This window comes from Delphinapterus leucas, chromosome 8, assembly GCF_059928025.1.
Source record: "Delphinapterus leucas isolate spDelLeu-1000000601 "Yukka" chromosome 8, BTC_Dleu_Yukka2, whole genome shotgun sequence".
Lineage (NCBI taxonomy): Eukaryota > Metazoa > Chordata > Mammalia > Artiodactyla > Monodontidae > Delphinapterus > Delphinapterus leucas.
In genome coordinates, this window is record NC_143136.1 from 19,490,461 (window position 1) to 19,517,687 (window position 27,227).

The following is a 27,227-nucleotide window of genomic DNA, read 5'->3' on the forward strand; positions in this document are numbered from 1 at the left end:
TTAACTCACACAGTAGAATCTAGGTATAGAACTTAAGATCTTTTTATGATGGAAGCTGTCCTGTCATAAAACTTTTTGGTCTCTCATTGTATCAGCTAGAAGATCTGAGTTATATGGATAGGAACTACATAGCATTTCTATCAAAGCTAGCTATTGCCATTACCCCCTAAGTATTTTTAAGAATCGGCACATGGGGTTAAGATGGTAATAAAATGAATGAGCTGCTTATTTAATAAAATTTAGGCATCATGGGATTATGCAGCCTTTATCAATGTTTATTTTCTGTCTATCCTCTGTCTCTGTTCACTGAATTTCCTATTTAACTTTTTATTTGTTTTATTTTAAGGGAGATCTTTGATGAGCTGCTGGAAACAGAAAAGACCTCTCAGGCACTTAGCATGGAAGTGGGAAAGACCACTCGTCAGGCTTCATGAGGAACAAACTCCTGGGTTGGCAGTGTGCACTGCATATTCTTTCTTACTGCCACCCACTTCTCTTTTTCCTCTGCCCGAGGAGAATTTAGAACTCTACTTGATGCGGGAGCAACAAACAGCTCAGGGCCAAACCAAAAGACGAAAATTGCAATTCTGCGGAACGCTCCATATTAATTGTTTTATGGAAACTTTGGTCTCACATCTGTAGCTGATTATCCTTTTTTTCTCCTACAAGAGTGGCACTTCCTTTTGTCTTAGGAATACATGTTGTAAATATATATATATGTACACACACACACACACACACACACACACACACACATATATGTGGAATGAATGGAGCCTTAAAGAGTTAGGATAGCCCACCAGAGTATGCCTGCTCAGAATTAATAGCACAGCAGTTTGGAGACTAAATGAAGTTGTCAAAGAGTCCATTCACCTGAAAAATGTGTGAAGATATACATATCATTTGGCATTTAGCTTTTATGTTCGCTGAGTAGTTTCACTCGCGTCTGTAATCTTTCATGTGTGTTTCCTATTGGTAAAGTTCACTGGAAAGCCAGCTCTCCATGTTACACTAATGACAGTTTGTCCTCCTGACAAAGGAGGGACATTTCTGCCACCTGACTTGAAGAGCTTTTTTAAAAAAATTATTTCATGGATTCGTAATGCTTTTGCTGTTTACATGCAGTCCCAAGAAATGGATTGTTGGTGCTTTGGAATGTGTTATGTTCCCACATTTGGTATTCATTTTACACTTTGTATTTCCTTTAAAGAGGTTCCTTCACACAGTATTTTCATTGTATATCATCTATATTATTACCATGGTGAAGATAGAATCTTTTATTTTTCTTCTGTGTCATTCTTCCATGGAGCGAGCACTACCCTAACAGACTGCAGCCAAAACTTTAAGAGGTAGGAAAGTGATGTTGTCCCAACTGGGGCTCCCCTGCAAGATTACCTAGAGAATATGAAGAATGCTAGCATCTGTCTCCCATACATAGAGAGGTCAGGAGGAGTATTCTTGTGTTAAAGCTGAAACTCTGGGCCACTAAAGCTGAAAGCCCTGCTTCAAGGGTGAAATTAAGCACATGAGCTATAGGATAAAGCTTAAACATATAACCATTTGCTGTCTGGCTTTGCCCTTAAAACAGGATGAGAATTAAAATATGATTGGTTTAAGTAATTCCAAGAAATAACAAAGGTGCATAATTATCTTACTTTTTAGGTGCTTTGAGTTGAGGTTAAATGGGCTCAACATTAAGTGCTATGTTAGTCACTCAGCTGACATAACCAGCTTGGTTAAGCAGCTTGTGAAACCATATAAAGAATGAGTTTGAGAGTAGAATTTTGTTCCTAAAATAATTTTGTGAGCCCTGGAATCATTAGGATCACACAGAGTTAAGTATAGCAAAATGAAACCTTCAACATTTTCTTTCATTTTTAAGTCCAACATCACAGAAGATGTAACATTTTTTCTGGAAGATTGCCTTAAGAGAGCTCCAGCCCTACTCTTGAAACTTGGATGTGTTCTGACATAGTAACCTATTCTAAAATATTGAATCTTTGAATTGTAAATGGCCCCAGCACTTTTGCTTAACTACTGATAAAAGCTTTGTCTCCTACCGTTTACCTACCCGTTAAGGTAGTGAATCTTCCAAAGTGGTACGGTGGTAGGATATGCAGGAGTAGTATAGAGCAGAGGAAAATACTTGTTTAAAAAACTAGCTTTTAAATTTTTGTTTATTTCCACTGGGGAGCCATTTTATTTTTTTCTTGGAAATAACTGGTTTTCTCATATGTGAGTGAAGTGATAATCAAATTCTTTAGCTGTTTATTACTTCTCTGTGTCTGTATTTGAGAGCTTTTGAGAGATGCTGTTAAAAATGATTGGGATGATTTGACATGAGTGGGTGCATTTAGGGCATTTAAACAAATAGATGTAATGCCATAAGCCTAGGTTGCCCATGAAGTACCCTCGTTTGACTTGCTTTTCATAGCTTGTGTGTGTGTATGGTTTAGAAGTACACTTGGCTTGAACCTAATTTGATTTGCTCTTCATGTCTTAGGCAGGAATTATTAGTTGAAAAAGTAGATGAATTATGTCACTGCTCATATACTTGCAAGTTTGGGACTTGAAATTTCCTTGATGTCTGTCCATTGTTTTGACCTGGTCAGCCTTCCTCTCTCCCTTCACTCCTTCAACTATTACCCCTTTCACTACAGAGTTACTTTCTCATTTTGGTTCAGTGAAGGATTAATGACTATACATGGAGAGCTCAGCTGGACCATGTTGATGGAGTTTGTTGTTTTTTTGATCTGACTGTATATATTTAAAAATTACAAGTAGATCATATTTTTTGTGCAGTTTGCTCAGAATTGGGGAATGGGGCATTTGGCATGTTGGTGCCCGAAAGGGACAAGTTAGATAGGGACAGAGAGCTTCAGTTCCAGGCAGCTTGCACAATAACTAATATTCCTATTGAAAATACCAAATATGTTACTTTAAATGACTTTGAATTGGAACTTGACAGTTCTTAGTTCTACACACAACTGATCTTAATTGGAATTTTTTGGAAGGGAAAGCTAAACTAAAACTTGTTGATTATTATCACCTAATATTATTACAGAGGATTGGAAAGTTGCATGTGCCAGGTGCTGCTATCACTTTAGAAGCCCTGACTATAATTTAGGCCTATAAGGAGATAGATTCTGTTTTGTAGGGAATATATTTATGTGTACAGACTCAGAAGTTCTGTTTCAGCAGGATAGAATAAGAAGCAAGTCCATGAATTATTCTTCTATTTATATTTTGATTCCAAGAGCTACTTGTTTACTTGCCATGGTCTGTTAATTTCAGGCCTAACTTAATGGCTCAATAACAAATGTAAATGTGTTTACATTTTAAGAAGTATGCAGTGATACTTAAAGATCAGTTTATTAACTCTGGGAGGCAAATACTAGACTAGACATTTCTTTATTTCTCTCCTTGATCAAGTGTAAAATTCTTCTAAAAGAGAAACTTTAAGAATTAAAACCTCAGCAAGTGAATTCCTGAATTTACCTATTCTTCTATATTGCAGTTACCATTATGTAGCTCTATAAATATAGCTCTGCACATGTACAGCTAGTTGTATAATGAAAATTATTCGGAAACACCTAAATTAAAGAGATTCTTGGCAGTATCTCATATGTAGTGGAGCATTCTGAGTGTAGAGAGAGCATGGGCTTTGAAAACATACAGGAGAAAAAGGTAGTTTGTAAACTCATTTGTGATCTACTGAACAGAGATAATATTAAAACAAATAAAAATATTACCCTTTTTCCTCTTTCTTCTCTGTCTAAATCAACTACAGTGGATGCTCTTAGTCATCCAACCATTTTTGCCCTTTTGTTTTAAATCAGGGAAACAGCTGGATCTCCAAGCACATGTGGATCTTGTGTATACCTGGAGATTTTTAGAAAAATCAACACCCAGTACTAGATGCAAGTCACATAAAAGTGTCCCCCCCCAAAACAGAAACATCTTTTTCCTCCTCCCCATCTTGCTTTACACCGAGTAATGCTCTTTAAGTGTGTACAAAAACTAAACAGATTTCTGCCTTCTAACATCTTTCTAGTGCATTACTTCAAAATTCTAATTTTGTCTCTATCAATGTCTTGTTAGCATCTGAAAATATATATATATTTATTTTATTGGAAAACTATAGTTTGTTAGGCCTTGAGAGTTTCGTGACAGGTTTCTTTTGCGGTGTCTCACCACGACCACTGACTTCTTTATGGCATGCTTTGATTACTAAACCTCAGGCAGTCTCTTTTGTTGTATCATATTTACACACAATTAGTGTTTTCCTTTCCATGTGTGCTATGTGTCTGAGGTTTTGAAGTTTTTAATAAAAAATGTGCCAGTATGAATACAAGCAGTTGATTTCAGTAATTTGGACTTAAAGTGCAGAGGTTTGAAGTAGAGACGTGTCCACTGGTGTCAGAATAGAGTGGATGAGGGTCTGCATCAGGACTGGAGTTTGTTAGGTCCAATGCCAAAACAGAAGAGCAGTCATCTGAAGTGGTCTGTTTCAAGAACAGAATGGGTGGAAGAGTGAGACACAGTTATTGTACACACCTCTCGTCTTTAGGTTTCCCTTCCTCTCTTTTCCTTCCATCCCCATCTTCTCTGGCCTATTGTCAGTGTTTATTTATGCTACGGAGAGGAGAACAGAAGTAAGCTTCCTACACTTTGCCTAGTTGAGCCACTACTAGGTTTGCTGGCAGCTTTGGCCACATTATTTGTGAGGTGATTTTCTTTCTTTGTGTTCAGAGTGACTTTTGATTCTGATTCTTTATGTTGTTTTGTATGGAGCGGCACTTTATCTGTGTTTTAGCAGAACTGTTCCTCTGTACCCTGTACGGTTTTTGTTTCCTTTTTAAATTATGCATAGAGTTTTTTGTGTGTGAAATTAAAGCCTTTATTAACCTTGTGTTGGTTCAACTGTTATTTCTGAAAAGGACATATTCTTGCAGACACTTAACCAGTTGTTGAAGTTGTGGAAATCACCTTCTGTTGGCCTTCTGACTTGGACTTTCAAGCGCACTGTTACACCTTAAAGGGAATGAGATGGGAAACCAGGTATGGCTGAGTCAGCACCAGCCTCCGGTGGATTTCATCTGAGGAGCCTGTGAAGCTTTGCAGAGGTTCTGGATAACAGTTTTAAACCCAGCATGGGCCTTAACTGTGCTCTTCCTTTGCCTTATTATTAAGAGTACCAGAGAGGGGGGTGAGATAGCATTTGCATTTCATACTTGCTGTTAGGCCTCAAGCCTAGGCCTAGTGGGTATGTTGCTCTCGCTGGGTACTGGTTAGTGAGTATTGTGAAACCTCCTAAATAGGGCCATCACCTGGGCCATTCAACTCTTTCAAAGAATGGGTCCCCTTAGGAAAGCAGTAAGAAAAGTATATGTGAAAAGGAAAAGCCATTACTCGGAAAGATACAAAACTGCAAAATGCTTAAGCCCACCTGCCATAATTAAAAATGAGTCACGATAAAAGCCTAGGGAAGGCTCTTCCATGAAGTGTTGGGCTGCTCTTCTAAGAAGGGAAAGCTCTAGAACAGGATGGTTTAAAAGTAATGCAACACTCAGGATAAAAAAAAAATGCAAGCACCTTCTTCAGAGCTGAAATTGGCACCACAGGCTCCTTATGGAGGAATCATCTTTCTGGAGGAATAGGTAGATTACTAAACAGAAGTGGCATTGCCACAGACTGCTGCTCACAGGTACAACTGTAAATTTTCACTTCCATTAATATAGGACTAATACCAGTAATAACAAAATGAAGCTCTGCAAGCGGGGTAGGGCACTGCTTTAAACCACAGCTACCCTTGCTTCTCAAAATAGTCCTTTTTCTTTCTTGAGGTTTTGTTGTTTCCATCGAGGCAGAGCAGAGAAGGCAGCAGGAGTCATCCCCAAGGCCTTGGTGAAATCCTCAACAGACAGGTGCTCCTAGAAGAGGAGAGGAACCAGAGGGCAAAGGTCACATTCTTGCCAGAGTTCGACTTGTTGAGTCATATAGGTGTGTACAGAAATCAAATGAGCAAAAACAGTCAATGTGAGAGCCAGGAAAGGGATGGGAAGCAGGGAGGTGGCATTTTGAGGTCCAAGAGATTTGATCCCTGAATTTGGAACATAATGAAAAAGGACGGTAACAACATGAAGCAGATAGAGCTCCTTTTCTTTTGACCAGGGTCAAGTTCACACTAACCCTGAAATAAGAATTACCACATTTGACTTAGCTTGGTTAAAATGTTGCTTCTCTTTCTAGGTCTTAGTTTTCCTCTCTATAAAAATGGGAGAGGGCTTCTCTGGTGGTTGAGAATCTGCCTGCCAGTGCAGGGGACACGGGTTCGAGCCCTGGTCCAGGAAGATACAACATGCCGTGGAGCAACTAAGCCCATGTGCCACAACTACTGAGCCCGAGAGCCACAACTACTGAAGCCCGCGCGCCTAGAGCCTGTGCTCCACAACAGGAGAGGCCACCACAATGAGAAGCTCGCGCACCGCAACGAAGAATAGCCCCCACTGGCCGCAACTAGAGAAAGCCTGCATGCAGCAACGAAGACCCAACGCAGCCAAAAATAAATAACTAAATTTTTTTTGTTTTTGCGATACGCGGGCCTCTCACTGTTGTGGCCTCTCCCGTTGCGGAGCACAGGCTCCGGATGCGCAGGCTCAGCGGCCATGGCTCACGGGCCCAGCTGCTCCACGGCATGTGGGATCTTCCCGGACCGGGGCACAAACCCGTGTCCCCTGCATCGGCAGGCAGACTCTCAACCACTGCGCCACCAGGGAAGCCCAGTAACTAAATTTATTTTAAAAAAAAAAAGCTTCATGACATTGAATTTGGAAGTGATTTCTTAGATGTGACTCCAAAAGCACAGACAATAAAAGAAAAAAAAAGAGGACTTCATGAAAATTAAATTCTATGCATCAAAAGACGACACACAGGGACTTCCCTGCTGGTCCAGTGGTTAAGACTCTGTGCTCCCAAGGCATGGGGCATGGGTTCGATCCCTGGTTGGGGAACCAGGATCCCACATGGCGTGCAGTGCAGCAAATAAATAAATAAATAAACAAACACGCCTGGGGAAAAAAAAAAGACTACACACAGATGGAAGAAAATAGTTGCAAGTCATATATCTGATGACTTGCAACTATTTTCTGATGATGCAGCCAAAAATAAATTAATTTTTTTTTAAATGGGCAAGGACTTAATTAGACATTTCTCCAAAGACAACATACAGATGGCCAATAAGCACATGCAAAGACACTCAACATCACTAATCATTAGGGAAACAAAAACCAAAACTGCAATGAGGTACCACTTCATGGTCACTAGGATGGCTATTTATTACAAAACAAAAACAAAACAAAAAACGGTAGTGTTGGCAGGAATGTAGAGAAACTGGAACCCTTGAGCATTGCTGGGAACCACTATGGAAAACGGTATGGTATGCCTCAAGAATTACCATATGACCCAGCAATCTGCTTCTCTGTATAAACCCAAAGGAATTGAAAGCAGGATCTTGAAGAGAGATTTGTACACCCATGTTCATAGCAGCATTATTCCCAATGGCTAAAATGTGGAGGTAACCCAAGTGTTCATTGACAGATGAATAGATAAGCAAAAAGTGGTATATAAATACAACAGAACATTATTCAGCCTTAAAAAAGAAGGAAATTCTGACACCTGCTACAACATGGGTGAACCTTGAGGATACTGTGCTGAGTGAAATAAGCCCATCACATAAAGACACATGCTGTATGAGCCCACTCACATGCAGTTCCTAGAGGAGCCAAACCCATAGAGACAGAAAGCAGAATGGTGGGTGCCAGGGGCTGGGGGAGGAGTGGTGATGGGGGAGTTGTTTAATGGCTGCAGAGTTTCAGTTTGGGAAGATGAAAAAGTTCTGGAGATGGGCAGGGTTGATGGTTGCACAATGATGTGAATGTGTTTATTAATGCCACTGAGCTGTACACTTAAAAATGGCTAAGATGGTAAATTTTATATTATGTATATTTCACCATAATAAAAAAGAAAGGGAAAAAAAAAGAAAGTTAAGGTCATCTGATCCCAATACATGCTCCACTGTACTACACTCACCCCCTTTCCTGAGTGATTTCAGGGATCCTGTAAAGGTCATCTTTCCCTCCCAGACCGGCAAAGTATACACTGTGCTCACAGATGACTGAATTTTACTGTTATAGTTATCTTCATCTCTCTTGGCTTCTAGGTTTGTTCCTAGTTAAAAGGCAACATGTTCCTGGTTAAACCTCACCAGGCTTCTATATTCCACCGTGAATGCATCAGCCATTATTTTGTGGGAACAGGTTTTGCTTAGAGATGGTGGCAGGCAGCAGCAGGGGTACAACTGAGGTGAGGGGAAAGATGCTAAGAAAAGAAGCTAGGAAAGCCACGAAACAAATTTAGAGTCAAATTTTGCCTGGCTATTGAGTGGAAAACAAAATATTTGGGTAAATGACATGTACCAGCTTCTCTCGTCCTGTGGATAATCTAGAAGATTAGACAGCGAAATTCTACCTTTTCACTCTTGGTTTGAAAATCATGACTGGGAGTCACCTTTCTAGACCTTGGTTCTCTTCAGCCATAAGACTGAAATGACCTCTGCTCCCAGTTCAAACATGATATAGTAGTGAAACTTAAGGGAGCTGGCCAGTATCCTCAAGGCATACTCAAGTAAGAACCCCAAATTCAAATTGTTAGAAAAGAACATCTCCCACCTCCATCTCTGCTCCCCCAGGCACCAGAAGGGGACAGAGTCGGGGTGAGAGCAACGGGTTTCTTTTCAATCCGGGCTGTTCTGCTATGTAGGATTGCCCTGGAGAATGCTTTTGTGACTCCCTCAGAGAGCCCTGAACTGAACAGCTTCTTGGTAAACACCTGTAGATGGATTTCAAGCTCAGGTGTATCTGAAGCCCCAGTTTTCTAACCTGTCATCCCACCTCTGGGCATTTTTGGCTCAAGGCTCCTGGGAGCCCTCCCCACTCCCCTAGGCAGGGCAGTGGAGCACCTTGTTTTGGAAGAAGGTCCCTCACAGCTGTGGCTGCCGTCTCGATGGTCTGCAAGTGCTTTAGGTGCCCTCTCTCTGTCCCACCCAAGCTGGCTCCGCAGCTTGGTTGAGACTTTTGGACTCTGACCCCCAGGCTAGAGGGCAGGGACTGCCCATCCCAGTGGACTCGTATCTTTCCACTGGTCCTGTTCTTGAACCCTGCCGTCCTACCAGCTGATTACTGGCCTCACCCATGCCCTCTCTGTGGTTTACTCATTGGTACTCAAACAGATTACCCTATGGCTACTGCCTCTACGTCTGGAGCAGCCAGAGAGCTTGTCCACTCTCCCCACTTGGCATGGAGCCCACAGCTCTGCTGCAAGAATCCACACTACTCCCACGATTTAAAAAAGAAATCAGCAGCAACTGATTTTTTAAAAAGAATCTAAGACTTTTTTTTTTTTTTTTGCGGTACGCGGGCCTCTCACTGTTGTGGCCTCTCCCGTTGCGGAGCACAGGCTCCGGACGCGCAGGCTCAGCGGGCCCATGGGCCCAGCCGCTCTGCGGCATATGGGATCTTCCCGGACCGGGGCACGAACCCGTGTCCCCCGCATCGGCAGGCGGACTCCCAACCACTGAGCCACCAGGGAAGCCCAGAATCTAAGACTTTTTAGACTGCTTCTACCATGGCAGGGTTGTCTTGATTCTGTTTGTTATATTCAAAATTAGTGATCTACTTAGCTTCCATGTTTTAAAATAGGTAAATGCGTATTTAACTTTGTTAGATATTGCACAATTCCCCTCTACAGGGGTTGTAACATTCTGCCCTCACACCAACAGAATAATATGTTTCTCCACAGCCTTACCAACAAAATATATTGTCAATATTTAGCCCCCTTTTAATCACCTGGTTCAATAATGTTGGCTGCCCTTCCCTTTAGAAATACTTTTTCTGTGCTACATGATATGACAGTAACAGCGGGACTCAGAAGACCTGATTCTTGGTCTGACTTTGCTACTGACTAGTTACATCACATTAGGCAAGTCACTTCCCCGCTCTGGGTCTGAGTTTTCTCAGGTGCAGAACAAACAATGATAATAACAGCCTACAAGTATAGAGCACTTCCTATGTACCAGGGGCTGGGCAAATAATAATATTTGTAACATTATCATGAATAATATAATATATGATATTGGGATCATCCCAATTTTACAGTGAGGACACATGGGTGGATGTGGGAGAGAATGCATAAAAGGGTTCTAAAGGTGACGGGCAGGATGCAATGTTCTGGAAACAATACACTTATTCATATATCGGGCCCAAACCCATAACAGATGTTCCTGGAGAAAATAGTCATCTTACTTCTGTAGATTCATTAATTTATCTCTAAGACTTCTTTATGGTTTATTACACACAGAGTAAATTTTCTCTTCTCTCAGTACCCTCTCAGGCTAGATTTGCAGTCTATTTTAGACCTTCATGAAATGGGAATGAACACTAGAAATGTGGGTTTTGTTTTTTTCTTCTTTTTGGCCTCACCGCATGGCATGCGGAACTTCCCTCACCAGGGATCAAACTCGTGCCCCGTGCAGTGGAAGCACAAAGTCTTAACCACTGGACCACCAGGGAAGTCCAGAAATGTGTTTTTTAAACAAGCTCTTCTTGCCAAACTCTCTCCCACAAGTGGTCCACACAGACAGCAGCTGCAGCTACCTGATGGGCCCTGTGCCAAGGAGCCTCCTCCCCGGTGCTCCTCTGAATCGCCAGCCCACCAAACATGTATTTCAACCAGGATGTCTCCTGGGTGCTGCAAACGACATGGCTGCCACTAAACTCATGACTGTCCCCTTCTAAGCTGGGTCCGACCCAGGATTTTTATCTCAGAAAATGACACAACTTTCCCCTCTCACAACCTTTATCCGGTCGTTACCAAGTGTCGTTGACTTAACCTCCGAAATATTTCCCTAAACCTTCTCCTTCCCTCCACCCACCCCCATCTCCACCTGCCACCATCTATTCCAGGCCCCCGTCTACCTCTCAGCCTGACTTGTGGCCTCTGCTTTGGCCACCTTCCAGTCCATTCTTCACTGAGCAACTAGAGTGGTCTTTGAAAAGCGTAAACCTGACTGCCACTCCCCTGCTTCACCATAATGGTTCCCCTTGACTTTTAGAATGGACACCGCCCACCCCTAGCCTGGAGTAGAAGGCACTGCCCAGTCCCCTGCCCCCCTATCAGCCACCCCTCCCCAGCTCCACACACCCCACCGCTCTGGCCGCCTCGTCCGTTCGCCCGAGCTGTGTTTACTTCCTACTTCTGGGCTTCGTGTATACTGTTCCCTTCTCCAAGAGTAAGCCACTCTGCCTGAATAATTCCCGTTCACCTTTCAGGAGGAGATCTCTCACTAAATCAGATTCGTCCTCCTTCTCAGAGTCTGACCCACCTCCCTCCTGCTGGGATCCACGCCCTCGGGAAGCTCCTCCACAGGCTTGTTCGCCAGCTGCTCCAGGGGAAAGATGGGTAGAGGCCCAGAACTGATATTGATGTTAGCGTTGAACACGTCTAGTTTAGGGTTTGTGAGCTCCTAGGGAAGAAAAGGAGCACACTGTTAGTTCAGCTGGTTTGTGGCTGCCTCCCAGGCTGCCTTTTTCTCTGAAGTCAACACTGACCCTAGGGGACCTCCTTCAAGAAGCCCTCCATGGGGGCTTCCCTGGTGGCGCAGTGGTTGAGAGTCCACCTGCCGATGCAGGGGACGTGGGTTCGTGCCCCAGTCTGGGAAGATCCCACATGCCGCGGACCGGCTGGGCCCGTGAGCCATGGCCACTGAGCCTGCGCGTCCGGAGCCTGTGCTCCACAACGGGAGAGGCCACAACAGTGAGAGGCCTGCGTACTGCAAAAAAAAAAAAAAAAAAGAAGCCCTCCATGGGAATTCCCTGGCGGTCCAATGGTTAGGACTCGACGCTTTCACTGCGAAGAGCCCGGGTTCAATCCCTGGTCAGGGAACTAAGATCCCGTAAGCCTTGCGGTGTGGCCAAAAAAAAAAAAAAGAAGAAGAAGGCTTCCATGACCCGTGCCTCCCACTGTCCACACGCGCATACACACACACTCATAAAAACATGGCACTTTGGACAGGACCCATGAGCTAAAGCCTGGCGGATTGTATTCAGCCAAAGCCAGTTGGTGTAAGATGACTGTTTTGTTCTATGACTTATGAACTCCTCCATGGCTACCCTAATGTTCGAGGTCTACCTTGGACATTTATGACCCTCTTTCTCTTATCTGTTGTGAAACCGTCATCCGTAAATTCACTTAGCCTTGACCTATCTATCTATGCTTTCCCGCCTGCACCATTTGTCAACCAAGAAGGGTTTATTGAGGGCCACAGGGTTCCCAGCCTGCCGGTGAGGCTGAGGGGCCACACGTGTTATCTGCTGATAACCCAGCGTGCTTGGGAAATTGCTCTCATGCTCTGGACACACTTCTGCAGAGTCTACTTGGTCTTGTTTTCCCTACAGGCCTGTGAACGTCTTTGATTTCATATTTCCACATCCTAGGCCTGTAGGCGGAACACATTTCCATGAACTAACTGAAACATCGAAGGAAAAGTTTATTCTACCCAGAGAAGGGATCCCCAGGGTGATGATAGTAGAGAAATCACTATTTCCCCAAGTGTGATCTGCGGACTAACTGCCTCGAATTACCTGGGGCCTTTGTGAAAAATACACATATTACTGGGTCTCAGCCCAACTCTACAAACCAGAATTTCGGGAAGTGGGACCTTGGAATCTGCATTTTAATAAGCTTCCCCCATCCCCTAGTTCCCCATCACCCAGACTGTTAAGCATGATAAAATTTGGGAACCATTTCACTAGGGAATGGAGGAGACAAAACAGCTAGAGCCATTGAAGTTAAACAGCAAGAAGAACTTCTAGGAGAAGTGGGAGGGAACAATGGAAAGGAAGCAGAGGACCCTGGCATCTTCCATGGAGCTTTCTCAGCTCTCACGGGTCTGACCGTTGTCAATGGCCACTGCCAACTGCCCCGTACTCACAGCAGTGATCTGGCCCCAGTCCCCAGAGTTTCCAAGCTCCGCCTTCAGGGCTTCATAGGATTTGGCGTTCTGCATGTAAAGTAAGTAACAAATTAGACCTGGGTCTCAGCAGAGGAGATGGAAGAACATTTTCCTTCAGGCTTTGAAAGAAGACTGGCCTAGGGCCCGGGGGTGAGAAGGAGATGAGGGAGCTCAGGGGGAGGCTGGAGGACGTCCCTGAAAAAGGCGGTTGGATGGTAAGGATGAGCACGAAGGGCTGACGGGTAACAGGCTGGGGCAGGGGGCTATCTGCCCTGCTTGGCCCAACATGGGGATGGAAAGTACGATTTTTCCCCACCCTCGGGGTCTAAGCAACCGCACACAGTCTTGAGACCCCTGCCCACACTGTGTAGGCTCTGGGGGACTGAGGGGTCCTGGAGAACCCTGGAGGGGCTCCTCTCAGAGCCTGGAGGGGACCCTACCGTGGAGGAGTGAAGGGAGTAAAGGGGACCTTGGCTCCATGGGGAACCCCATCTCCACATCCCCAGGGCCTGGCAGCAAGCATGGCGCATTATGAGCTCCAGTTCTGCTGACTGAATGAATGAGTGAATGAATAAATGATTGAGTGAGTGAATGAATGAGTCTGAGAGAGACGCCACACAGACTTGAGGTGGGGGAAGACCTGCCAGAGTTGTTGACTTGGGACACTGACCTGGATTTGAGAAGTTCTGGCGTCCAGGTGTGCCGCCTTGGGATTTGTTTGAATCCATCATCAAGACTAAACTTAGCTCATCAAACACTGAATTTGTTTAAACACATTTGAGGAAATTAATCTAAGCTTTGTTTCCCTAATCTCATCTGTTGTGTCAATTTCAAGTACCCAAAGCCACCAGGCCAACATTCATTCTACCTTAGCCTTCCTCCGTCCTTCAGAGAACATTCACTAGGGTTCCGTTTTGAGGAGCTGCCCTCTGCTTCTATCTGAGACCAGTTTAGAAAATCCTGTGGAAATCTGATTCACTGTCCCTCAGGTAAGGACCACGTATAGGACCCATTTTGCTTAGAATTTAGTGCCAGGAGACATCCGTCTTTAGACACTTTCCTTTAGAACTGACATGTTCAGAGGACCCACCAATGCTGTGCCATAGACGTTTCTGCAATGATGATGGAAATGTTCTTTTTCTGTGCTGTCCAATATGGTACCCACCAGCCACATGTGACTAGTGAGAAATCAGTTCCTTAATTTTAATTCTTTAATTCATTAATTTAGTGAGAAATTAATTCTTTAATTTTAAAGAAATCAATTCTTTAATCAATTTAAATGCAAATTTTCATTAATTTACATTTAAATAATCAGTACAGCTCTTACCAATAATGTCCAAGAGCTTTGAGCTAAATCCAGTGCACAAGCAAGACACTGTCATTAGCCTAGGTTTTTGATAGATTTCCTTTCTTCTCCCTCACCAGGGGCCTTAATGGTCTTGCTGCAGCCTTACTGTTTATTCTAAGTCTCCTCAAACCCCTTGACAGATATATCACAGGTCGTCCATCACAATGAACAGAAAAGCCAGGAGTCCACCCTGCCCTCGATGTGCCATGAAGGATGCACTGGGTTGGAAGGAGCAGGTGGGCTGGGGACACTCACACTCCACTTGAAGGGATCCCAAGCCAGGAACCAGCCCGTGAATGTGGGGGGCTCGTGTCCTTGCTTCACCACAATGATGGGGGTCTCCGGGTCCCGGCCGCTGGGGTGGGTCTTGAGGTATTCCTGCACCGTGGTGGCTGCAGCTTTCTTCTCGGCCTCATTGGCATTCTTTCCAATCCAGAAAAAGACCTGTGGAGCATCCCAGAGTCAGTCCTTCCTGTCCTCCCTCGGCTCCCCCAGGCTCAGATGTCCAGAAGTGGCCCCTGGCCTTGGGCAGGACCCATCAGGCCTTGAAAATGGAGGTTGGACAGATGCCCTCTACTTAGATATTCTGCAGATGTGTGACTCCCAGCCTCTCCAGAGCCTAAGACCCTCAAAAACACTCCTTTGCCTCATGAAATGAACTGGACTTTGGGAGAAGAATACATCCTGCCCTGCAGTCCCTCTAGGCATGTTCCTCTCTACTTGCCTTCTTCTTTCTTGGGCTCATAACACCACTCCCAGGGAGAACGTACCCGGGAGCCAAGAAAATGTCAAACCTTACCCATCCCTAAAGCCACTATTTCTTGGCTCTGGGGACTGAGGTGGTGGGAAGGGATGTCCCCAGGCCTCAAACCTACCTGGTCCCAGACATCTAGCAGGAACACATCATCCTCTTCCAAGTCATCCTGATTGAAGTCAGGGATCTCTGTGGCCAGGAAGCGCCCGGTCTTGTTGGAACATTCAAAGAGCCGAGGAGTGATCACCAGGGTTTCCTCCTGCAGCCTGCAAGGTGGAGAGGAGATCACGTTGGAAAGCCTGTCGCCTAGGAAAAGGCTCTTTCTTCTGATCACACAAAAGTTCCCGCGTCCTCCCAAGAGTCCAGGAGCTCTCCAAGGGAGAAATTCCCACCAATCTTCCAGGACATACATTTCAGTGGCTCTTCTATAGTTCTGTTAGGAAGTTCTTCCTGATATCTTCCCTCTATTCCTCCTGCTGCTACTGTAGTACATGCCCTTTTGCTTTTGAACTGGGGAATAGTGGATCATGGACCTTCTTTAGAAAAAGAGAGTTTACAGCTTGTGTTCCTCAGCATCTGGGTCCTGTGGCAGCATGGAAGGACAGGAGCTGCTGGGACCCTGGCATCTTCTTCCCAAAGGGCACACCTATAGCCCTGCCCCTCTCTTTGAGCTGCCTCCTATGGCTGTGGAAATACCCCCACCAGGCCCCCGACATTCCATGGTAAGCAGCACAGACACAGCCCCAGTGCCTGAGAGGCTCCAAGGGCCTGGGCTGCCCCTTACTCACCTGGTAGCTCTGAGAGCCTGGCACACAGAGTTCTCAATCCATACCTGCTGCAGGCTCTGGGCCATGCAGGTGGAGATGCTGGGAGGCTCTCCAGCCTTGCAAAGTGAGCTGGCGGTCGAGGGACCTGGGAGTTACCTCTTGGTGCTGGCATAGGGAGCCTTCCCGCCCAGGGCCATCCAGAAGTTGGCCGGCTCCTGCCCTTCCACCACCACTTGTTTCTCGGTCCGGGAGATGGTGTCAGCAACCATCTTGGCCATTTCCCGCTCGTCCCCACTACAGCCCTGGGAAAAGGGGGGGTCGGCTGTGCTGGGGGAGCCCATCTCCAGTGCCACGCCTCCCCCTCCTTCCACCACATTCACTGGCCCAGAGCTCCCAGGTCTGGGAGGTTCTCCTGGATCAGGGGCCCACGCACACGGCCCAGGCAGGAGCAGTTCTCCCAACCTCTCCTCTGTCCTTGATGCTCCAAAGGATGGCAGAGGAGACAAGAGAGTCTGCACTCCTACTGGGCAGGAGGAAGTCTCCAAGAGACTGAGTCCTCCTGACAGAGATAAATGCGGAGGCAGCTACAGGCACGGGGAGAGTGAGAGAGCCCAAGGCATTAAGACAGAGCAACACGGGGACAGACATGGGTGTCCAGAGACAAACGGAATGAGAGAGACCTACTCGGACACAGAGGCAGAGAATCAGGATGGCCAGACCCAGCGCCGCGAAGGAGCGAGGCAGGGCTAGAGGCATCAGGGAGACCTGAGAGCGGGACCTACCCGGCAAGAGGCCCCTGCCCTGACCCACACGGGGAGGCTGCTCTGAGGCTGGGGGACTGCCAAGACGCACGCGGGGAGGGGGAGGCCGCTGGACCCTGCACACACCTTCCCACACCACAGGTAGCAGCAAGACTGGGTCTTGAGGATGAAGACGTCATTGGAGTTGAGGGAGGCGGCCCGGGCTGGGACCTCAAAGGCCTTGGTGTTGTTGATGCTGGCCCCCCGGACCTGGAACAGCCGTGTGGAGGGCACAGGCTCCACGCTGTTAGCCCGAGAGGTGCCTCCCTGCAGGGAGAGAGGGGCAGGAGTAACTTAGTAAAGGTGATGGGGGATTAGAGGGGCGACAGAGGTTGGGTGGGTCTGCTGCCCCTCCTGGTCCTCTACACCATCACCAGACTATAGTCTTTCCAAAACTTTGCTTTGGTCACAGGTGCTTCCCTGCCTGAAACCTTCATCCGGCTTACAGACTAGAGCCCAGCTTTCAGCACGGCCCTTGATGTTGAAGGTGGAGACTTCCTTTCCAGAGTCACTCTCAGCTCTCTCCAAACCCTCCATGTAGCTTGGCCAGTTTCTCACTGTTCCCCACGGCGCCCTTCCTCTGGGCCTCTGTCCTGGCTGTGCCCCTGCATCGCATGCCCTCGTCTTACCTCTGCTGAGCTCTTCAACTCTGACCCCAATGTCAAGACCTCCTCCAAACCCCCTTTCCATCATGGACTCTATGCTTATTCCCTGATTACTGTATGCATGCTCGCCTTTGAATGCAACATATTTCTGGCATTTAAGCACACAGTGCCTTGGCCTGTTGGTTCACTGGTTGCCCAGCAAGATGGTAAACAGCATTAGCATGGCATTTTTCTCCCCCTTGGTGCTTTGCAGAGGGCTGTATGCTTAGTAAGTGCTCAATAACCAAATTATTGCTTAAAGGAATGCAAGAGACGGCTATTTCATTATGTCAGAAGGCGCCAGTGCATTTTAGACAGGTCCATCGTTAGGCAGATCCAGCCACAGTAACTTCTTTTTTCATGGAGAGGGCCCAAGGAGTAGGGGTGTAGAGAGAAACAGTACTTGTATGTTATGTGCTAAGTGTTTATCAAACGGATTTTTAAAAATACTGAATTGCTGTTTCTATTACCATTCCACATAGATGATGGAGCCTCAAACAGTCCTCTCCTAGGGAGAATGGGCTTCACCCTAGCCCCGCTCCCACCCCACGTCCCCTTCCCCATCTCCTGGAGGCCCACCCCGCCTCAGCTGCCGGTACTGCCAGGCACCCCAGTCCAGCAGCCACACCTGGTAGACCACCATGCGTCCTTTGAAGATGGACATGAGGTGAGGTGATTCCTTGCCCATCGGGACCAGGATCTGGACTGGTTCATTGTTGTACTGCTGGTCCAGAATGACCGCTTGATAGGCCGAGGCTGTGATTTCATCCTGGCTGGCCTGGCTGCCCTGGGGATGAGCAGGATGGAAAGGGTAGGATGAGGACAGCCCCCGATTCTGACTCTGTCCCCAGCCTTAGCCACAACTCCATCCCCAATTCTGCCCGGCCCCAAAACCAACTGTCTTCCCCACCAAGCCCCACCCCGGACATAGCCGAAATCCCCACCTGACCCAGACCTCAGTTCTGATCCCAGCCCCACACTTAATCTCTTTCCAGCCCCAGTCCACCCTTGACCTGCCTTGACCCCAAACCTCCTCTCCCGCTTACTGCACCTTTCTCAGGGAAACACTATGGCTACCACACCACTCAACCCCAGCACCCAAGCATTCTCCCTGCTCCCTCACATCTGGACATAGAAACCCACAGTCAGAGCAGATAAAGGGAATAGGAGTTGGAAGAGAGACTCAGAGAATCAAAAGGGGAAAGGGTTGTGAGTGGGGATACTCAGTGTCAGTGGGATCTCACAGCCAAAGCAGTTCCAAGATAGAAAAGGGGTGAAAATCCCCATCACCAGAGATATTCAATTCAAGCGCAATGGCCACTTGGCCTGGGTATAGTGGAGGGGGAGCTGAGCTGGCTATGCTCTGGACAGGGTGGGGTGGGGCTTGACCTGCCAGATGTAGAGCAGGTAGTGCTTCTTCTCGCCAATGAGGTAGGTGTAGAGCAGCAGGTAGCAGTCGCCCCCATAGAAGTGGCCGAGCCACTTGGAATCCACAGGCACCAGCTCTAGGTCCTCAATGCGCCATACCTGGGGCGGGTACCAGGCTAGTGTGAGGTCCAGGACAGGCTCTGCCAACCCCTCCCCACCCATCCTGGGCCACCCTCCTCCCTCACCATACCTGCACCTCCCCACTCCCATCGTCGACCATCTTCTGCTGGGCAGCCACCTGAGGCTGGACGTGCATGGACGTGGCATCAAACTTCACCTGTTCCACCCTAGCTGGAGTGAGGGGGAATCACGATACCCAGTGTCACCATCTGAGTTCCCCCAGGTCCTCACAACAGCCCTGAGCAGAAGCTACAATTCTTAGACCCATTTTACAGATGAGGAAACTGAGGCTAGAGAGATTCAGTAGCTGACCCAAGGTCATGCAGCTAGAGAGTGGCAGAGTTATAACACAGAATCATATCTCCCTCCAGTAAGGCTCATGCTTCACTGGGGCCTCCCAGAGCAGCCAGAGAAAGGACAACCCTTTTCTCCTCCCCCAGGTGCCTGGCATGGAGCTTGCCCTCAGCAAATATTGTCTGGGAGACTAAAGTTTTCTGGGTTCCAGGGAGACCCAACCCCACTCCAAATGAAAGTCAGGCTGTTCTCAGCTCCCTTTTTGTGACAACTCTTGAGTTTCTCCAAGTCCCTTTGTGTCCCCACCCTGCCTGGGGCGTCCAGAGCCAGGGTGAAAGTGCACATGCAAGAGGCGTGTTCAGGAAGGAGGGCAGGAGACAGGTCTGTGCTCTCTGGGCCCCGCTCCCGGCTTCTGGTCCCACCCTGCCTCGGGCCAACCCTCACCCACGGAGCCCACGGCATGGGTTTTGCCCAGGCCTGAGGCCCGGTTGGGCACTGTCCACTTCTGGAAGAGCTGCTGAAAGACGGCTGACTCGGCCCCATCATTCTGCACCATCACCTGTGTGCTTGGTGGGTACTGCTTCGCTTTGATAAAGTTCTGGGAAGAGAAGGAGGTGGCTGGGCCTGTGTCCCTCCCCCAGTCCCCACCCCCTAGTGAAAGCCAAAGCCTGGCTCTAACCCCAACCAGACCCAACCACTAATCTACCCCGGTCCCAAGCCCAAACCAGAATCTTACCACAGTCCCAAGCTGACCCCAAACCTAACCCTGCCCTGACCCCCACCCCAAGGCCAAACCAGACTCCAAACTCGGCACCACCTCCAACCTAGCTCTGACCTCAACCCTGAATCCACTACTAACCTCAAAACCCACTTCTGACCCCAACCCCAAGGTCAAATCTGACCCAAACCTGATCCCAGCCTCCATCTCCAACCTTGAACCCCACCCCCAATCCAGCACTGACCCCAAGCCAGTTAGAATTACTGACTCTAACTCCTACAGGGACCCCAAACTCTGACTTGGCCTCAGCCCCATGCTGACCCAACCCCCACCTGTAGGAAGGCCAGCCTTCATTTCTCCCTCCCTTGTCCCAGCCAAGCTGGAGGTGGGAGCCCGCATTCTGCAGAGACCCCCAGGTTGCCGGGTGGTTGGCTATGCAGCGTGCAGAGACCCGCCAAGATGGCTGCAAAGCAGATACCCACACCCCCTGGAGCTAAATCAGGCTCGGAGCCCTCCCTGGCCTCTGCCTGGGGCTGTGCGTGGCCCTGACCCCGCTGCCCTCTCCCTGCTGGAGTCGGCTTCTCTGCCTTCTCCTCCAAGTTCTCCTCCCTGACGCCCAGGCCCACCAGTGCCTGGCTCATGGCTTCACTCTTCTGCTGGGCATTGCAATTCTTCCCCTTCCACACGTAGACCTTCAGACCCCCCTGGTCCAAGATGTAACAGTCCTGGAGGCGGGAGAGAAGGACGCAGGGTGAGAGCCTGAGGACGCCCTCGGTGCTGGGCTGGGGGAGCGGCAGGCACACGAGGTCACCTTCCCTCACACGCCACCCCCTCCTCCACAGCCGCCCCAGGCCCCTGGCGCCTCTCCTACTTGGGGGAGAGTGGGCAGGCGGCAGGCAGGGGGGTGATGGGAGTTGGGTCTGGGGGCGGCCTCCAGACCCTCTCACCTCGTGACTGAGCAGGTCCTGTGTGAGCGGCCATGTGGCGACTTCTCTGACCACCACGTTTCCCCCTGAGTCAGACACACTGCAGGACAAAAGTGCGGCATAGACAAGGGGGGTCCCGGGCCCTCGCCTGGGGAATCCTCCCCCAGGAAGTCCCCCAGGGTCAAGAGGAGCCCAGAGGCAGCCGGGCACTCACTGGTACAACTTGAGGGCGGCCTTGAGTGCTGGCTCCACCACCGTGTCAGGCATGGCGGCCTTCAGCTCCTTCCGCTGGCCCAGCACGTGGTTCATGATCTCCATCAACTGCGGCGAGGCCTTCTCGTCCTCCCCGTCCACTATGCCCACGTAGGTGCGTCCACCCCGCTCCTGGTCTCGGATCTCCTTGGCCAGGGTCATGCCCTGCAGGGAGGCCCAGGGACCCGTGAAGGCTGGCGGGGGGCAGGGGACAGGGCAGTGTCTGCCACCCCAAACCACACCTGGAGAGCCCAGCCCCCTACAGCAGCCCCAAGGGGGAGGCACCTGCCCGGCCCTTCCCTTTTGATGGGGGACCAGGCTTTTTAGGTGCATGTGAGGAAACCAGGCAAAAACCCCAGGAAGAGCAGGTTTCCTCTTGGGCAGGAGAGGGTCTGGAGGGGACTTGCTGGGACCTTCGTTTTTGACATTGTTTGAAATTTGTGATTTTACTTCACAGTTTTGCATGAGAGGTGAGCCCTGAAGATCACAGTCCCAGTCTCTTTGCCCCAAAGCCGTGTACACGCACACACACACAGAGGCTCATGTATGCGCTCACACATACGCCCAAACATCCACACTCACACACACACACAGCAGTCTCTCACGTGCTCACACAGATGTCCAAACACACACTCACACACAGGGCTGGCTTACCCTCCTCTGCCCAACGTCTACTACTCAGTTACTGGCCTTTCCACCCAGGTCCCCTTCTCTCTCCACTCCCCCCAGGACCTCTCTCCCAGTCCCAAGGCTTCTGCACTCAGGTCCATATCTGTCTCCTGCCCAGCCCTCTGTTTTCATCCTATTTCTCCAACTCCCATGATAGCCCCATTTTAAGATGTCCCAAACCGAACTCTTGATTTTCTCCCCAACTCTGTTGCTTCTTGATCTTCCCATCTCAGGAAGTGGGACTCCATCCATCCCCACAGAAAGCACATCCTTTGACGTCTGCCTCGCCCCCTCTCGTCACCCCCAATCTGACACGCAAGTCCCGTGATTCCACCTTCCCAGCTGTGCTCCTCACCCAGACAGCCAGAGGGGCTCCCTGTGTGCCCTCAAACCCTCCACCCCTCTCGCTTCTCAAAAGTCAGGGTGGGGCTTCCCTGGTGGCGCAGTGGTTGAGAGTCTGCCTGCCGTTGCAGGGGACATGGGTTCGTGCCCCGGTCCGGGAGGATCCCACATGCCGTGGAGCGCCTGGGCCCGTGAGCCATGGCCGCTGGGCCTGTGCGTCCGGAGCCTGTGCTCCGCAACGGGAGAAGCCACAACAGTGAGACGCCCACGTACCGCAAAAAAATAAAAAGTCAGGGTGACCTTCAACGGCCTTCCGGACACTCAGAACAAAACTCAACCCTCTGACACAGACTTCTGACCACATAACATGTCCTATGAGACCCACCCACCCTCTGCTCCAAGCCCCCCAAAGCCCTCATTTTGTGCTCTGGCTGAGCTAGGAGGTTCCCTGCCAGCCACTTCTCTCCTGCCTCCCTCCAGAAGCCTTCTTAGAACTCTCAGAGCCCCCAGCGCCACACTCCCCACCCCTCACTTCTCCAATATTGCCCTCCATGTCTGTCTTCCCCACTGGACAGCCAGCTGGAGGCCAGAGCCAGGGCAGGGTGCTGCCCATTTCATTCACCACCAGATGCCCAATGCTTGGCACAGGGTCTGCCACACAGCAGGGACTCATTAGGCCTGAGTGGGTCAGCCAGGGTACAAACACGCGAACTCCAACATGCATAGCTCTCCCCATACACGTGAAGACTCAGATCCACCTTCAAACACAGTAACCTGGACAGTCAGGGGAGAGATGCCTGGGGAAATGGGGGCTGCTTGGGGTGTGGCAGCGGTCTGGCAAGCTTGACTTGGAGGGAGGCTGGGTGCTGGGTGCAGGAGCAGGTCGGGGCAGGGTGGGATTTGTGGGGAGGGGTGGTGCACCAGCAGGGTTACCCTGAGTCTCTCCATGCGGTTACTCTCTGGCCCGTTCCACTGGATGATAAGCTTCCCGAGGTCCAGGAGGAAAACATCCCCACGGTTGAAACTCTTCCAGGACATCTCCACCTGGAGAGCCATGGGGCAGGCGCAGACCCCACTCAGACCCCATCCATCACCCCCATCACCCATCATCTCTTCCCCACCCCTTCTCTGCCCCTCACCCCTCCTCAGCCTCTGCTTTCCACCCAGGCTGGGAGCGGGGAGAGGAGGCCACGCTCAGGGCCCTGGTTGATGCCCACCTCTCTGGCCACCACATTCCTCTTGCCCTTGACATGTAGCAGCCGCTGGATGTCATAGGAGTTGGTCTCCACTTGTTTCATGCCAGAAGCCACACCCCCTTTCCGGATCCTGTGAAGAGAGGTGAACTGACCCAAGGGAGTGGGCTGGGAGGTGTGATAGGTCCCCGTCCTCCCAGATCTTGGGTACCTGGTTGCCACAGGGGCCATTTGAGGGCTGGGGCTGGGACTAGGGAGGTGCATGAGGCCCCTCGGGCACAAACTCCAAGGAGGCACTCACTCTCAGGGTCATGCAAGGTCGGTCTATTGCCTCAATTTGCATGACCCTGGCAGTGAGTGCCTCTTTGGAGTTTGTACCCTAGATGCCTCGCTCACCTCACCCTAGTCTTTGCCCTGTTGAGAGCCCTGCGAAGATGGGTGCATGGTAATGTGGTAATGTGGAAGGACCAGATAGGACTCTAAGGACAGGGGACTGAAGTGAAGGAAAGAGGGGAGATGCTATGGACTGAATTTTGTCCCCTCCCAACTCATATGTTGAAGCCCTAGCCCTCGATGTGACGGTATTTGGAGACAGAGCCTTTGGGATGTAATAGATTAGATGAGGTCTAGGTGAGGTCATAAGGGTGGGAACCTCATGATTGGATTAGTGCCCTTATAAGAAGTGACACTAGAGAGCTTGCTCACACTCCATCATGTGAGGACACAGTGAGAGGGTGGCCATCTGCAAACCAGGGAGAGAGCCCTCACCAGCAATCAAATCAGCCGACACCTTCATCTTGGACTTTCCAACTTCTAGAACTGTGAGAAAACTAATTTCTTTTGTTTAAGCCACCCAGTCTACTTTTTGGTTTTTGTATTTTTTTTATTTTATTTTATTTTTTTTTTGGTTTTTGTATTTTTTGTATCTTGCTATGGCAGCCCAAGCAGACTTAAGCCAGGAGAGGTACCACCTCAAGTGCTCAAAGGAGTGGACTGCTGCTGTGAGTGTAGAAAGAAGGAGAGCAAGACAAAAGGGAAGGGTGGGGACTGGCTAACTGGAGAAATCCTGGCCTATCCTACAGGTCAGTAGCAACTTGGCTCCTGACCGTGTGTTTCCATGGGAAAAGCTGGGAGTTCAGAACTTCAGATTTTTCAAGAAAAGCTGGAAATCTGGATTTTAGTGTGAAAGAATTCTTTAGAGAAAGAAGGAGCAGTCATATGCTCATTGGCCAGTGGGGAGACTTGATATGATGTCCTGGAGGGCCTCCTTTGGTGCTGAGCTCTCCAGGACATTCAAATAGGGGTTGATTTACAAAAATTCATGGTATGCAGAGTTACAGAATTTCAGAATGGCCTCCGGGGCAGCCAACGACACACTCAGAGAGATGAAGACCAAGGACAGGGAAGCAGCAGAAATGGGGGTGGAAGATTAGGAAGGTGAACAAAAATTTCTCTCATGGGCTCCCCCCACAGCCTCAGTCTCCCTTTCCAGCCCCAGGTCTGCCCCCCAGCCTTGGTGTCCCTCCCCAGCCCTGATTCCATTCCCAAGCCTGTAGCGCGCCCCTCCGTACACAATGCCCTGCTTGAAGTAGCCTCGGAAGGTCTCGCTCTCGTTGCCCTGGACCTCGCGGTGCTGGACAGCCCGGCCCTTCAGAAAGTCATCCATCTGTGTGGTGTAGATGGCCGCTGCCCCTTGCTCATCCTGGGACGAGTCCTGGCCGATCCAGTAATGAATGTCATAGGACAGGTTGTTGCCTGTCTTGTGGATCTAGGGAGAGGGCATATCCAGTGTACCTGAGGCCCTGGGCTCCCACAGCCCTCTCCCTGCCTCCCTGCTTCACAAGCTCTTGGGGCCTGGGCCACAGGGGAGCTTGGCATGGGGGAAGTTCATGGGACTGGTGGTCAGCAGCCCTGCATCATGGCCCCAGTTCTGTCAGACTCTCTGAGACATGGGGCAAGTGGCTTCCCCGACCCGGGCCTTCCTCATCTCACCTTGGAAATAACTTGGTTGGACTACAGCATTTCCCAAAGTGATGTGCACAGACCATCAGAGGTCTGATAGGTGATTGCGTGGTATACAATGAAATGTATATATGAAATGATTATGGAATTTTTTTTTTTTGGCCACACCACCGGGCATGCAGGATCTTAGTTCCCAGATCAGGGATCGAACCCACGCCCCCTGCAGTGAAAGCGCAGAGTCTTAACCACTGGACCGACAGGGAAGTCCCTGATTATGGAAATATTTTATAGTTACTTTCTGTTTGTGACACGGGACACTGTGTTCCATTCATGATAATGATATTAAGTTTTTAAATAAATGGATTTAAATTTTAAAAGTGAATCAATATAAGGAAAAGTACAAATGCGTTAACAATACAGGATGTGGAAGAAACCGAGAAGGTGAAATGAAGTTGACTACGGATTTTGGGAACATGGGCTCAAGGTAGGGTGACATCCCACCAGTTCAGAAAATCCCCCAAGACTGTAAATCCACAGATGGTCACCCCAGCTGGGAGCTCACAGCCCAAGGGCAGGGAGAGCCTCTTACATCTCTGACCCTGCAGAGCTACCTCTAGGCTGGGAACACCCAGTGAATGCTGTCCTGGGGTGAAGTTAGGCGGCAGTTCCCATTGCCCCCAGCCTCAAATTTCCTCTGTGTTGCTACTGTGAGCTTTGCTCTCTGCTCAGCCCCCTCCCCTGCCCATCCCCCACTCACAGCCAGGACTATGTAGCAGTCACCATCGAAGAAGCTGCCGAAGGTGCTGGAAGGAACAGGCACCATCTGCATGGCCTAGGGAGGGAAGGGAGGTCAGAGGGTCAACCACCGAGGACCCCCAGCTTCCCTGCCTCCCTTAACCAAATGGAGAGTTAGGAAAGGAAGGCCAGGAGGAAGAGGGCATGAGGAAACTGACAAGGTGAATGGATGTGAGGAGGGTGGGGAGGAAAAGGAGCAAGAGGATGTGCCCGATGCCTGAGGAGGGGGTTGGGGATGGCACTTGGGGACAGGCACCAGGGGCTCGCATGCCAGCAGGGCAGGATGGGGGACAGTCAGTAATCCCAGGGCTCTCCCTTCCCTTGGTCCATCCCAGTCCTGCAGAGCCCCCTTTGTGCCCAGGCAGGTCCTCACCTCTATCCTCCATATCTGCACCCCGGGCGTGGTGACGTTGAGGGAGCCTTTGACCTGGGTGCTCAGTTTGGTCATGGTGGATGAGCCTGGGGAGAAGTGGTGTCAGAGTAAGAAGAGGACATGGGGGCTTCCCTGGTGGCGCAGTGGTTAAGAATCCGCCTGCCAATGCTGGGCACACGGGTTCAAGCTCTGGTCTGGGAAGATCCCACATACTGCGGAGCAACTAAGCCCATGAGCCACAACTACTGAAGCCCATGTGCCTAGAGCCCGTGCTCTGCAACAAGAGAAGCCACCGCAAGGAGAAGCCCACGCACCACAACGAAGATCCAACGCAGCCAAAAATAAATAAATAAATATTAAAAAAAAAAAGAAGGCCTGGACTTGCATCGGTTTCAGTGCCGCTCTTCCAGCCCAGCCCGACAGTGCCCCGAGGCCAGGGCTCAGGGACCCGGGGGAGGTTCCCCACCCTGGGCCCTGACTGGCCAGGGGCCCATCCTCCAGCCTTCTCACCCAGCTCTGATCTTGTCATTCTTGTTTAAATACCTGCCCGCATCGCCTGCTGCAAAAAGTCTCCCCCCACTCCTTAGCCTGGCAATCAAGGCCTTCTTTCTTGATGTAGCCCCAAACAGTACGCACCCAAAATAACTGAAAAAAACAGGTGTTCAAAAAAAACCTGTACATGAAATTCACAGCTGCTCTATTCACAATAGCCAAAAGGTGGAAACAATCCAAATGTCTATATGAACAGATCAACAAAAGGTGGTCTATCCACA

General features: G+C 49.4%; 2 protein-coding genes across 9 annotated transcripts in view; one reads left to right on the top strand and one right to left on the bottom strand.

Annotated features, from left to right (window-relative positions):
- USP37 (ubiquitin specific peptidase 37) overlaps nucleotides 1-4,912 on the top strand; it is an 89,691-nt gene extending 84,779 nt beyond the window's left edge. For all 8 annotated transcript variants that reach the window (XM_089916366.1, XM_089916364.1, XM_089916362.1 and 5 more), the window contains one exon: nucleotides 347-4,912. In XM_089916366.1, coding sequence (XP_089772492.1) covers nucleotides 347-434 — 88 coding nt within the window. In that variant the 3' untranslated portion in view covers nucleotides 435-4,912. The remainder of the gene's footprint in view (nucleotides 1-346) is intronic.
- VIL1 (villin 1) lies at nucleotides 2,051-27,031 on the bottom strand. The gene is made up of 19 exons (XM_022567683.3): nucleotides 26,455-27,031; nucleotides 26,044-26,118; nucleotides 24,896-25,092; nucleotides 23,349-23,457; nucleotides 23,065-23,175; nucleotides 21,083-21,285; nucleotides 20,890-20,968; nucleotides 20,569-20,667; nucleotides 19,669-19,822; nucleotides 19,001-19,101; nucleotides 18,772-18,909; nucleotides 18,011-18,169; nucleotides 16,826-17,005; nucleotides 16,095-16,240; nucleotides 15,293-15,437; nucleotides 14,673-14,861; nucleotides 13,049-13,117; nucleotides 11,441-11,581; nucleotides 2,051-5,933 (listed from the first exon to the last, which is right to left on the bottom strand). Exons 1-19 carry the CDS (start codon nucleotides 26,527-26,529, stop codon nucleotides 5,820-5,822), a joined length of 2,484 nt encoding a protein of 827 aa, XP_022423391.1. The 5' UTR covers nucleotides 26,530-27,031; the 3' UTR covers nucleotides 2,051-5,819.
- Between the last annotated feature and the right edge of the window lie 196 nt (nucleotides 27,032-27,227).